General features: G+C 44.5%; 1 protein-coding gene across 1 annotated transcript in view; it reads right to left on the reverse strand.

Annotated features, from left to right (window-relative positions):
- LOC141139084 (adenylate cyclase type 3-like) overlaps positions 1 to 13781 on the reverse strand; it is a 78694-nt gene that overhangs the window by 47737 nt on the left and 17176 nt on the right. The window contains exons 5-10 of the mRNA XM_073624888.1: positions 12861 to 12988; positions 10587 to 10745; positions 10311 to 10476; positions 8458 to 8577; positions 4770 to 4912; positions 3925 to 4086 (exon numbers count right to left, since the gene is read on the reverse strand). Of these exons, the coding sequence (XP_073480989.1) occupies positions 3925 to 4086; positions 4770 to 4912; positions 8458 to 8577; positions 10311 to 10476; positions 10587 to 10745; positions 12861 to 12988 (878 nt within the window). The remainder of the gene's footprint in view (positions 1 to 3924; positions 4087 to 4769; positions 4913 to 8457; positions 8578 to 10310; positions 10477 to 10586; positions 10746 to 12860; positions 12989 to 13781) is intronic.

Genomic DNA, 13781 nt, shown 5'->3' on the forward strand with positions numbered 1-13781 from the left:
CATATTGCTGTCTAACTTGACGGGCACTTTGGGGGGCCAAGCCAGTACGGACAGTATCCAGGCCTGTAAGGTTGGCTTCTATTTGTCCGGCCTCAGGCCCAACTGTGCCTATATAATTTGGAGCATGCTTATTTAAAAAGTTGTGCAGAATGCAGCACGATAAAATGATAAAATTAAGTTTGTATTCCGCCAAATTAATGGCTGTTTGAAACAGGCGGAACCGGCTGGCCAGAATTCCAAACGCATTCTCAACCACTCTTCTAGCTCTGGCCAGCCGGTAATTAAAAACCCTCCTCTCCGGGGTGAGTGTTCTTTGGGGGAATGGCCTCATGAGGTGCTTGCTGAGAGCGAAGGCTTCATCGGCAATGAAGACAAAGGGGAGTCCTTCCACGTTATCCTCATCAGGTGGCAATCCCAGGCCACCACTCTGGAGACGCTGGCAGAACTCCGTCTGGGCAAATACTCCTCCATCCGACATCCGGCCATTCTTCCCCACGTCCACATATAAAAAATCATAGTGTGCCGACACCACCGCCATTAAAACAATACTGTGGAACCCCTTATAATTAAAATAATATGACCCCGAATGGGGTGGTGGCACAATGTGGACATGTTTCCCATCTATAGCCCCTCCACAATTGGGAAAGTCCCAACGGCTGGCAAAATGGGATGCCACAGTCTGCCATTCCTGTGGCGTTGAAGGAAACTGGGAAATCAAACAAGAAAACCAAAATCAATTAATTTGGAAGCTAACATTGCAAGAAAATTAGACAATTAAAAACATTATTCCCCAGCATCAGTATAACATTCAATAATTTAATTGTTCTGGAATAACTAATATGGAAAGGCACACTTATCAGATTGCTCACCCCCTCTGATGGAACATTGATTACATTTTAGGGGGTTGTGAAATCCCTAAAAAAAATTACTTTTAGGACACGCAGGAATTTAGGGACTAAAAAGGCTACAAGACTGCAGTTGTCGCACTCTGCAGGTGCAGTTGCTAACCAGCTTACAGTAAATGAGGTAATGTAAAAAGGCATTCATGTTGCAAGGAGTACACAATCACATGCAAGGGCAATTAATGAAAACACTTTGAGGCTTGCATATGATTTGATGATGGAAATCAGCAGAGCTTCTGCTCATTTACTAAAGCACTGGAACAAATGCACTTGTAGAGTGCACATGCATTTTGCAAAGTGCAACATATATTTGCTTTAGACAAATCAACACCACAGAACATTCCAGCAAATTTTAACGAGGGTGGGGGTGGGGGGGTTGTGAAATCTAGATAATTGCTCATTAGCAGCAAACTATTTGGAGTGAGTTTAGGTGGGGGGGGGGGGGGGGTTGTGAAATCTAGATAATTGCTCATTAGCAGCACACTATTTGGAGTGAGTTTAGGTGGGGGGGGGGTGGGGTTGTGAAATCTAGATAATTGCTCATTAGCAGCACACTATTTGGAGTGAGTTTAGGTGGGGGGGGGGGGGGTTTGTGAAATCTAGATAATTGCTCATTAGCAGCACACTAAATACACTCAAACAAAATACATTCCAAATGAGTAGACTAGGTGGATATGTTCCCATCACTTCATGCTGGGAAGGTTATTGAAGGAAAATATACATGCATGACAAAAAATAACAGGAAAAAAATCCAGCATGTGTGAGGATAAAAAGGGGACATTCACACTATATTGCAATGATGGTAAGTAGTGTTTGAAGCAAGAAATACATTATATTATCAAAGATTACATAAAAGAACATGTGATGCTAATAAAAGAAAAATATCTTACCTTAATATAGTCCTTCTGCAGGACCTGTATGATGGCAGAACAGGTCTCTGGGATAATGATCCCCAGAGCCTGGGGGGAGATGCCTGTCGAGAACTTAAGGTCCTGCAGGCTTCTCCCTGTGGCCAAATACCGCAAGGTAGCGACCAACCTCTGCTCCGGAGTGATGGCTTGCCTCATGCAGGTATCCTGCCTGCTGATATAGGGGGTCAGCAAAGCCAACAAACGGTCAAAAACGGGGTCCGTCATCCGGAGAAAGTTCCTGAAATCCTCAGGATTATTCTCACGGATCTCACGGAGCAAAGGCATGTGACAGAACTGGTCACGCTGAAGCAACCAATTCTTGGTCCATGAACTCCTCCTCGCCCTGTTCATGGACTGGTCTTGGGCTGAAGAATAAACTACAGCACCAAGCACATACAATGCACGAGCTCTACGACGAGTACGTACAGGTAACATGGCTTCAAAACGGTCGGCTGGTCAGAACGCACTAAACAGAACGCACTGAAGAACAGCAAGGCCTGTGAAGAACGACCTGAAAATCAGGAACGAGCGGCCAATAAAACAAAGATTTCTCAATGCCAACTGACCAAACGCACTGAAAAGCAGATACAAACCTCACAAGCACAGACTGAACAACAGTTAAAACGAACTGAAAAATACGAGTCTCACAAGCGCGAATCGTCTCTCACCAAACTTCTACTAACACGAGATAAACACGAGATTAGCAGAAGGAGCCCAAAGGGTGTCGTACGGGCTATTGAACTTCCGTTTTATAGTCTCGTCGGACTTGGTGTACGTCACCGCGTACTAGGCTGTCGTACTTTTGTGTGGTCGTGTGTGTGTAAGTCCGTTCGTAAGAAAGTCTGCCGCAAGTCCGCCGAAGGTACGTCGGAAGTCTGTCGGACAGGCTGTCGGACTTTTGTAGACGAAAAGTCCGACCGTGTGTACGCGGCATTACACTTTTCTTCCAACCTACTTCCCACACCAATTAGCACTGCTGATATCCTTAGCAATATTCTGGGTGAGTTTCTTTAGCTGCACGAACCATTAATTATTTGGTTTTACACACAAAATTAAAACAAAATATATGTGTATATTTAAAATTATTACTTTTTTTTTTAATACTATACTTGTATCAAACAGTTACAGTATTAAACACCATCTCCAGGCTGCAGTGGCCTCTGCAAGCAAAACCCATTTGTTTCTGAATGAAGACTTCATCTATATACAGACCGAATATTGTTACAGATGAGGCATGAGCATACCAGGACTGAAGTAGTAAACTAAAAACTGATGTTTCAATTATCGGGGGCTGGTGGGCTTCCTGCTTGGATATTTCAACAGTAACGTCTCCCCACCATAGTCCTGAGTTTTCGGTGTTCCAGCTCATCTTGTATATTTCAATTATAGGGGGGCCCATGGGCTTGCCGCTTGGATACTCCAACAGTGAGGTCTCCCTACCATAAGTTCTAATCCTGTTACAAACTAAGCGACTCACTGCATGGATAGTGGGAACCCCTCATAATCTGCAGGTGCAGGTGGTGGGAGACCCTCATAATGGACACAGCAAGTGTGTAGACCCAGGAACTAAGTGCAGGAATGATGAGACCCCCTCATCATGGATGCTGAGCTGTGAAGATCCAAGAACTCAGTTTAGAGATTGTGAGAACCATTATAATGTGAATAACAGGTGAGCAGACTCAGGAACTCAGCTTAGGGATTGTGAAAACCCTGTATAATGGGCACAGTAGGTGAGAAGACCCAGGAACTCAGCTTATGGATGGTTAGAACCCTTTATAATGGGCACAATAGGTGAACAGACCCAGGAACTCAGCACATGGATGGTGGGAAACCTTTATAATGGGCACAGTAGGTGAGCAGACCTAGAAACTCAGCTCTGGGGTGGTAGAAACCCTTCATAATGGGCACAGTGGGTGTGCAAACCCAGTAACTCAGGGAAGGGATGGTGGAAACCCCTCAGTGCAGGGATGATGGGTACCAGGAACTCTGCAAAAATCTCACCAATAGAGTCTGCAAGAGAGGAGATATGGTCAAGGGTATTAACTCTCCAGAATCTACTGAACCCTTAAATATTAGTGAAATAGCCCTTGAAATCACCTCTATAGACTTACATGGGATCGATCAGCATCTGAACAACAGCAGTAAAGAACAGAACCACACAGGAACAGCTGAAGGCGGCCCCGCTCTGTTTCTCCTTCTCCACCGAGAAACGAGTCTCCATCTCCGGGTTGATGAACCTCATGGACAGGCGGTAGGTGTACTTCCCTTTTAAGCTGCAGCAAGAGAGACATCAACCAAATCACTGTTAAGTCTCCAGTATCACATCTATCAGAAATGTTCTTGGGTATGGAGTTAAGAGTGCTTAGCAAAAACAGTCATCTAGCTTAGTGATCGGTATAAAATGTTTATTCATTAAGGACATCAAATACAACCAATGTGTTTTAGGGGAAAAGCCTTTCCCATCTTCAGGGCTTAAAAGAAGGCCTGTTTTGGTCAAATTTGACCAAAGATGTCACCATCATTCATATTCTTCATATGGAGATGACCATGGCAGACTGGATCTTGATCTGATGAAGCTCTGCTCCACAATGCATTTATGACATCCCTTTACCCATTTCATACTGCTTGAACACTGGTTCAAGCTCGAATAGAAGGATCAATGTGTTCATTTGGACAACACAGTCTCCACGTGAGGTCTTTTTGGATTATGGTTTAGGCAAGGTCTGCTTTACCAAACATAAATGTTTCAGATGAATGGCGCCTAGGTGTGCTACATCACAAAGGGAACTGCAATGGGTGCAAAGTCCAGTCCTGCACTGGCAGCATGCCCTGGTGGTCAGTTTAGGCCGGTTATACTTCATAAGTTGTCAACCACTGGTGAAAGGTCTGGGTGGAAGTGGGTTGTTAAGAAGGTCTGGGGGGTGGGGGTCAGTTATAATACAAGCCAATAACTTACACTTGCACAGTCTCTCTCTCCAGGAGGGCCTCATTCAGCAGCTTGTTCAGCTCTTGCTCGTTCTGTTGGGCGTCGATGACTCTCTCAGCCAGGTCTCGGAGACGAAGGCGTCTGCGGGGGTTGGGGAAGGATGGATTCACCACCTGTGAGGGGCAGGATGACAAACATGGGATAGCCACGCTATTAGGATAGAATGCGCCAAGGATATGCAATACATAAAATGAAAGCTCATTCATCAGAATTATTGCCTGCTATGTTTCTTAACCGTAAGGCTAGTGAGGTTGAGGACATTTTTCTATTTGAGTAGTGATATTGAGGATTCTTTACTGTAAGAGTTTCCACCAAAGAAGTTGCAGCAAGCTACTCATCACCTGACTGCAGTAGGGTTGATGAGGATAATTTAGAGAATATTACAATTTATGTGTGATGTACATGTTTTTGATATAATTATGTATCTTCATGTGGTGTTTACATGATTTTAACTTTGTATAAAAAAAATAACTATTGTGACATTTTATCTAATTGGTACCGTTAATGTCCTTAATTTAGTCTGTAAGGGTTTCTTTTTGTGCTATTTACTATAGGAGTAGGCACATTGCAGATTCTTTACTGTAAGAGTAGGCATATTTTGAATTCTTTACTGTAAGAGTGACAGTTGTAGATTCTTTTATGTGAGTAGGCATAGTGTGGATTCTTTTTCTGTAAGAGTAGGCACGCTGTGGATTCTTTTCTGTAAAAATTAGCATATTGCCTTTCTGTAAAGACCGTCTTTAGTATAACTATGTCGATTCCTTGCTGTAAGTAAAAGTCTTCGCCCACCTTGATTGGCTGGTGTGGGAATGACGGAACTCCCATGCACGCGCAGCAGTTCGGAAATCTCAGCACACAGGCACAGTGCCAGAATGTATGCTGAGCTGCGCAGCGCCTTAGGAGCATTCAGAATGCATTTGCAGCGTGCTTCCATTGACTTAAATAGAATTGCAAACCAGGGCATGTTGCAGGCAAGAACAAAATTAACATGGAGCGACGTAACGTGCTGTGTGTATGTATATACATTGCAGCAGAGAGTGAGATTGTATTGTTTTTTTTTTTTGTTGCCGCTAAGATTTCAACTGCATGAACACAAAGGGAGGGTATTTACAAAAAGATTTGCAGAACTATACATTCTGCAAACTGTGCGAATAGAGGCCAAAGCAAATATTCTTGAGCTATTTTCTCTACAGGTCATGTGTCATAGAGTGGTTCACGTAAATACCAATTTATGGCCACTAGATGGAGCTGATGATCATGCAATATAAATAATAGTTTCCTATGATCATTGGCTCCATCTAGTGGCCATAATGTGGTATTCTCCCAGACCACTTTTTATTTTTTAATATAATAGAGGCTATAGCCTGATAATATTGGATTCTGCCCTGTTCACACAGAACGAATGTACCAGCAGGAGGGCTAGCTATGCTTTCTCTTTTTGTTTTTGTTTTTTTAGGAGTACACCCTAAATATTTATGTATACAAGCAAAATTAACATTCTTTACTATAAATAAGGTATTTATATAGCGCAAACAATTTATACAACCCTTTACATACTGTACATTCTCATCAATCCCCGCCCTTAGCCCCACGTTCACACTGAATCCGACTTTGAAATTGTGCGACTTCACTTGAAGTTGCACGATTTCAAAATCGCAGGTCAGTGCGACTTCACGCGCGACTTGGCTGACATCTGTGCGACTTCATTCACAGATGTCTATGCAAGTCGCACCTGAAATTGCAAAAAATAGTGCTGGAGTTTTTTTTTCAAATCAGTGCGACACCGTACAGTCAGCGTCGAACCGATTTGAACAGTTTCATTGCTGACTATGGGGTGCGACTAGTCATGTGATTTGGACCAGTCAAATCGCATGACAAGTTGCACCGGTGTGAACGGGGGCTCAAGGAGCTTACACTCTAGGTCCCTATTTCACATGCATAAACACACATACTAGGGCCAATTTAGACAGAAGCCAATTAACCTACCAGCATGTGATTGGAGAGTGTGGGAGGAAACTGGAGTACCTAGAGAAAACCCACACAAGCACAAGGAAAACATGCAAACTCTATGCAGATAGCGTCCTGGCCAGGATTAAAATTTTGAACCCTAGTGCTGCAACGTCACCATTTTCCAAAGAACTGGTCATTGTGGTCTCATCTCTGGTCAGTCAGAAGAAAGCTGGATTATGCACGGGGTAGCATTGTGAGTTGTCATGTAGAAGAGGATGACTCGGCCCTCTATTGTGTGACAGGAGAGCACAGTGACCTACCATATAACAGCCCTATTATCAATACAAAAGCTCTCTGACATTTCTGCCTGCAGGAAAAATAAAAATCATTGACAGCTCATTGTAGTCTGGAAATATTGTCCGAGTTTAACTGTCCAATCCTATGCCCTATGGCCAGGTCCAGAAAAGAGGATTTGCCTATAATATAGGTTTGGCTTTCTCGAGGAAAGAGTTCAATTCTTTCTACGTACTATAGAGGGATATAGCTCAATGGTTTACACCAGCCTTTCTCAACCTTTTCAACATGGAGGAACCCTTGATATAACTTTCTGGTCTCAGGGAACCCCTGCTAAAAAAACTCTTGATACTTTAGTGTGATGGTCAGTGGGGAAAAATGCTCCTTACACTTGCAGTCACTGGGAAGAATTACCCCCTTACAGATAGTTAAAAAGACCAATGGTGTCGGCGGGAACCTATCTGAGAGGCAGAAATTTCTAATTTCTCAAGGAACCCCTAGCAACCTCTGGGGGAACCATAGGGTTCCATAGAACCCTGGTTGAGAAACCCTGATTTACACTCTTAGTTTGTTAACTTTAATGAGAAAGCCTGAAGCCTGGGTGAAGTTGGAGCATCCAGGAGAGTCATGCTGGTTGGGCTTGGTCTCTGTTGTTAGAGGAGGTGGTGTCACAGATTCTCATGGCACCAAGTAGTCTGCATGCAGTTGACCAGGGGCAGCAATTGAGGCCCCTTATATCTAGTAAGTTAACAGATTTTTAGATTGTACTCTCCTCTAGGGCAGGGACTGATGTGATTGTGCAGTGATCTCTGTAAAGTGCTTTGAAATATCGGAGATCACAGGGCTGGAGATGTAGAGGCGGTCCGCCCCCAAGCTGACATCACATCAGCCCTATACCCATGGGGTCCCAGAACTTCCACTCTAGCCCTGTGAGCACTTCCAGAGGACGTGATTAGCTATCATTGACGGAACTGGGACACCTATGAAGATTTTATATTTGGCCACATATGTACTGTACTGTGAGTTCTAACATTTTGAATAAACTGCCCACTAGATGGTGCTTTTCTCTTTCTATACACACACAGGAGCAGTGGGGGAAAATCACATGCGATTCGGACAGGAATTGCACCACATTCATGTTCAAATAGATTCTTTGCAGTGTGATTTGCGCCAAATTTCATTTCATTATTGACGCAAATCGCATTGCAAAGTATCGGTTTTGGCGATAAAAAACGGTATTGGTGCAACCCTATTGTAATCATATAAGTTCAAAGACTAAACAAAAAAAAAAAAAAGCATAAATCACTAAGTGGGTAAATATATACTGCCTGCTGATCCCTTTGTGCTTGTGACACAAGTCTCAGTTGCTGTGTGCTGTATGGGTTTGTGCTTAGTGGCTATAGTCAGCACTCACTCTGGTGTCCAGCTCCTCATTCTCATCGGGTGTAGTACACGTGGTGTGGATACTTCCGTTACATTCTTTGGTGTTGATCAGCTGTGGGGAATTTCCATGTGATGATGTCAGGGACAGCTTCTAAATAAGGAAAAATAAAGACACAAAGGAGAGAAATGTTACTGCAAATCCAAACATTATGGAAAGGTATGTTACTGCAGATCCAATCATTATGTGATGTTGGTCTCGTCTATTATGACATTGCAAAGTAAAACCAGTCCAGGATAAAAACACAACACAAAAGAAAAAAATTAAAGAGTACTATAATGGGGGCAGTCTTAAATGAACGGGTTCTCACCTATGGACTGAAGAACAAGGTGAAAAGAAAAGGGTACCTATATGCATCCACCCCCATGCATGTGAGTTACCACACGTGCAATCAAAATCTAGTCCAAGGTATTGCCCGCATCCTCCACCAAGTGATAAAGGGGGAAGGCTCAACTGGTATTGGCAGCAATAAACCAGGAACAATCAGGTTTGTCCTACACTTTTATTCATTAAGGCAGCAGGGACACCCAGAAACAATCAGGTTTGTCCTACACTTTTATTCATTAAGGCAGCAAACAGATAAAGTTTCAGTGCAGGAGGTCTTTGTACAGCAAGTCCATAGCATAAAATGAACAAGACAAATGCTTGTCTGACACTGCAATAAAAAAAAATGGGCCACACACCAATAGGGCTCCATTTAATCCACTGACAGCACATATCGGAAAGGCTACCTATATGGGCCCATCCACACCTATACATGCGAGTTACCATACGTGAAGCCAGAATCTAGTGCAAGGTATTGCCCGTGTAGCACCCTCTACCTAGGTAGGTGCTAAAAGTTAGGATTTTTCGAGGTACAGGCAAATTTAGGCAGGTCTAGCTGGAAGCACAAGAGGTGTCGGACAGCAGGAGATAGTACTGCCGGGCAAGTCTTCAGGAGGGAACCACTGGTTGCAGCCAGGAGGGCTGGGGAATGACATGTGTAGGTTGTTAGGAGGACTGGAGAGGCATGCCAGAGAGGACTGAGAGGAAACAGTCAGAGTTGGGGTTGGAGCCAGTAGTGAGGATTGCATGTCATGGGCAGTGAAGTCAGGCTGCTGGAGGACCGGCAGGGCCTAAAGAGGACTCACTGGGAGCAGTAGTCCAGCAGTAGGACAGCTAGCACTAAAGTGACTTTCTATATTTTTGCTACATTATAGGGGCCTGCGATCCCTGCCTGCAAAAGGCTATTGCTAAGGCCTGGCTGAGCCAGTGTCAGGCCTAACCACCATGTGCTAGATGTTCCTGGAACCACAAGATAGGAAGAGAAGAGTTGTGCTGGAGGAGTCTGGAGACGTGTACAAAGAGTGTACCTACTTGCCCCTAGCAACTTTGCTATTATTTCACTGGGCATCCCATATTTCCCACACCCCATCCAAGTTAAATTCCCTCAATAAAAATAACAAAAACAAAGCAACGGACTGTTCATTGTCTTGGAGTGTCTGGGAAATGAATGCCGGGCCGGGCAGGGTGACAGGTGGGACACATCCCTTAGCAGCCCCTATGGGGGTACCGCTACACCCGCATCCTCCACCAAGTGGTAAAGAGAGCAGGCTCAACTGGTATTGGCAGCATTACACCATGCATGGGACAGGGACACCCAGAAACAATCAAGTTTGTCCTACACTTTTATTCATGAAGGCAAAGTTTCAGTGCAGGGGGGCTTTGTACAGAAAGTCCATAGCATACAATAAAACAGCTGCATGCCTGAGTTCCTCCACTGATTTACGGCAACACCTACCATACGAAGGCTGGTGGGTGCCCCTGATAATGTCCTTCATACTCACCACTCCATTGATGCCATTCTTATTGACTGGCTGCTTTGGTACGATGACCAGGTAAGTGACGATACTCTTTTCTCTCAGGTAGTCACACCTTGTGCCCCCTTCCCCCGGCTCCACTTCAAACTCCCCCTTCAGGCAGTCGAAGGTGCTCTGCGAGATGTGCACGCGGCTGTGGGAATTCAAGATGGAAAAACATCAGCAGGAGCAACCAAATTATTGGATGCACCTAGATATACATAATACATATACTGTATAACAGATGGCAGATCTTCTACTTACCCAGGAATGCCGCCGGCCTCCATCTTATTAGCCAGGGTGACGTCCGTGGACCACACATCGTACTGCCAACGCTTCTGACCCAGGACCCCTCCAATGACGGTACCCGTGTGTACACCAACACGCATGTCTACGTCTGTTTTGGTCTTCTCTCTGACGTATCTGATGGACGAAGAAAGTTTTAAGCTGGCCAAACACTAGTAAAACTTCATTCAATGTTTCATTTTTAAGAACTGTCTGACCTGAGTGTTCTCTGCCACAGTTCAACAACACTTACAGGTCTTGTCCCTCCTCCAGCCCATGAATGGACAGTGAAAGGAGAAGAACAGTAAAGAACTAATCTCTCTGTCACTCTGCTCTCTCCTCGTATCAGTAAGTCTTCCCCTGGAGGTAGGCTGTAGTAATAACTACAGAACTGTATAATTTATAACTTTATAAATTTATATCTGCCTGAAATTCTACTTTACATTTATTTTTCTTACAAGTAAATAAGAAATATCACAATATTAATATTGTGTACTCCAATAAGCGGATGGGGCTTAGGTCTCCTTTCCACATCATCAGGCCTTTGTTCACAGAACTCTAATGAGTCATCAGAGAAATGGCTCCCTTATAGAATGGCTCATTTGGAAGTTTCAATCAAACAGATGGAGCTGAAAAGCAAGCTGCTCTGTTGTCTTTTTTGGCTAACCCAATAATTGCTAAACTTTTAAGTACAAGGGCCCCCCCCCCCCCCACACACACACACACACACACACACACACTTTACATCGAGGAGTGTCCAATAGAGTCACCATTTCATCCAGGAGTGACCATCAGACTAATTTTACATCTAGGAGTGCTCATCAGGGTCCCCATTTACATCCAAGAGTGCCCATTGGAGTCCCCCTTACAACCAGGAATGCCCATCAGAGTCCCCCTTACATCCAGGAATGTCCATCAGAGTCCCCCTTACATCCAGGAGTGCCTGTCAGAGCCCCCACCTTACATCCAGGATTGTCCATCAGCATCCTCCCTTACATCCAGGTGTGCCCATCAGCATCCTCCCTTACATGCTGGAGTGCCCATAAGATTCCCCTTACATCCAGGAGTGCCCATCAGAGTCTCCCCTTACATCCAGGTGTGCCCATCAGCATCCTCCCTTACATGCTGGAGTGGCCATCAGAGTCCCCATACATCCAGGTTTGCCCCCTCTTAGATCCAGGAGTGCCCATTAGGGCCCCCCTTTATATTCAGGACTGCCCATCAGAGTCCCCCCTTACATAGAAGTGTGCCAATCAGAGCCCCCTCTTAGATCCAGGTATGCCCATCAGAATCCTTTCTTACATTAGAATCAGAAACCTTCCTTACATCCAGGTGTGCCCAGCAGAGCCCTTCCTTACATCCAGGAGTGCCCATCAGAGTCCCATTTTACATTCAAAAGTGTCCATCAGAGTCCTCCATTACAACCAGGAGTGCCCATCAGAGTCCACCATTAAATCCAGGAGCTCCCATCAGAGTCCTCCCTTACATCCAGGAGTGCCCATCAGAGTCCTCCTTACATCCAGGAGTGCCCATCAGAATGCCCCCTTACATCCAAGAGTGCCCCCTTACATCCAGGAGTGATCATCAGAGGGCTGGCTGGCTGGCATTGGATGTACCAGACTCCAAATTATGATACACAGATCACTGCCAGCCAGGGTATTCACATAGACAGATGCTGCAGGCCAGATAAAATCTTGTTGTGGGCCGGATGTGACCCTCAGGCCATACTGAGCTAACCCATAGTGATCTGGAAGTCCTTTGTCACTTTTGAAATGTTTATTTGCAAAACAATTAACATACATACAGTAGATGGTAAAACATTTTGTGTTGGTTTGTGTAGAGAAAGATTACAACCCCTGCCAGCTTAACATCTGCTGATCCTGTCAGAAATATAGAAAGCTGATAACAGTGCAGAAAAGTCAAAGAGCGTGGAAGATATCAGTTAGTATAGTTCCCAGGTATTTCTGTGGACTACAGAACGCCCCGACCCATGTTATGAAGATGAGGAGAGGAGGCTGTGTTCTGTAGTCCTAACACACTTTCTGTCCAATAGTGACAACACCACTCCTCCATAGATACAGTACATTGGGTAAGCGTTGTCACTGTAGGACAGGAAATGTGTTACTGGCAGGATCACAAAGTGAAAATGAAAGGGGAAAAAAAGGGGGAACGAATGCAAGCATCTCATCTAAACACTGGTAAGCTGCACTTTTGTTTTTAGATTTAAAACGTATAAAATGTTACGGTACTTACGATATGGCATCTACCATGGCCAGACCCATCATGATGGAGCAGTAGGCGTGATCTTCTCTGTAATCAGGGAGGCCACAGATGCAGTAATAACAGTCACCTAGGATCTTAATCCTCAACTGGTGATATTTCTACAAGATAGAACAAGACCTAATATTACTGTTCTAGTAAGTGTGAGAATATCACTGGGTAAGTCTGACTGTGAAAGAGAGAGAATCCAACCACAGATGAGAAATGACCAGATTCACCTGTGGCCCAGGAGATGGGAGGCAGGTCAGGTGAATATTGTCTGCACATTAACCTGACAAATTCCATTAGAAATAGTGGATATGGAAGCTGGAGAAACCTACTTTAAGACCTTCTGGAACAACGAACAGGGAAACTATCCCTCCAAAAGAGGCCCTCAACACATCCAGGCATCCTTGGGGTGCATCGGTCCTGGCACTGGCAAGGCCACACAATATCCTCATTAGGGTGAAAAGCAGAGACCAGTTTGGGTAAAAAGGAGGTCCTTGGCCGTAAAACTAGCTTGTCTTTAATTGAGATCAAATAAGGCTTCCTACCAGGCAATGTTGACAACTCCAGAAACCTTTCTGGCTATAGTAATGGAAAAGCTACCTTATGGGATAGCACTGCCAATGCAAAGGCCTGATTAGGTTGGGATGGAGTTCTTTATACGGTAGTACCTACAATATAAGTCCCACAGTTGAAGGGGACGGGACATCTGGGGGGGGGGGGGGGGGCAGCAATGTGTGAAACCCTTTGTGGGTTATGAATAAGCAAATTGTTAGGAAGAGGAATGCAGAAAAAGGACAGACAAACCACACACCTGACCTCTAACGGTACTAACGGCTAGGTTTTGTCCTACCCCCAATTGACGAAAGGAAAGAATGAACACTTCTCACCATGATGTTAATGTTCAGT

The sequence above is a fragment of the Aquarana catesbeiana genome, linkage group LG04 (assembly GCF_042186555.1).
Source record: "Aquarana catesbeiana isolate 2022-GZ linkage group LG04, ASM4218655v1, whole genome shotgun sequence".
Lineage (NCBI taxonomy): Eukaryota > Metazoa > Chordata > Amphibia > Anura > Ranidae > Aquarana > Aquarana catesbeiana.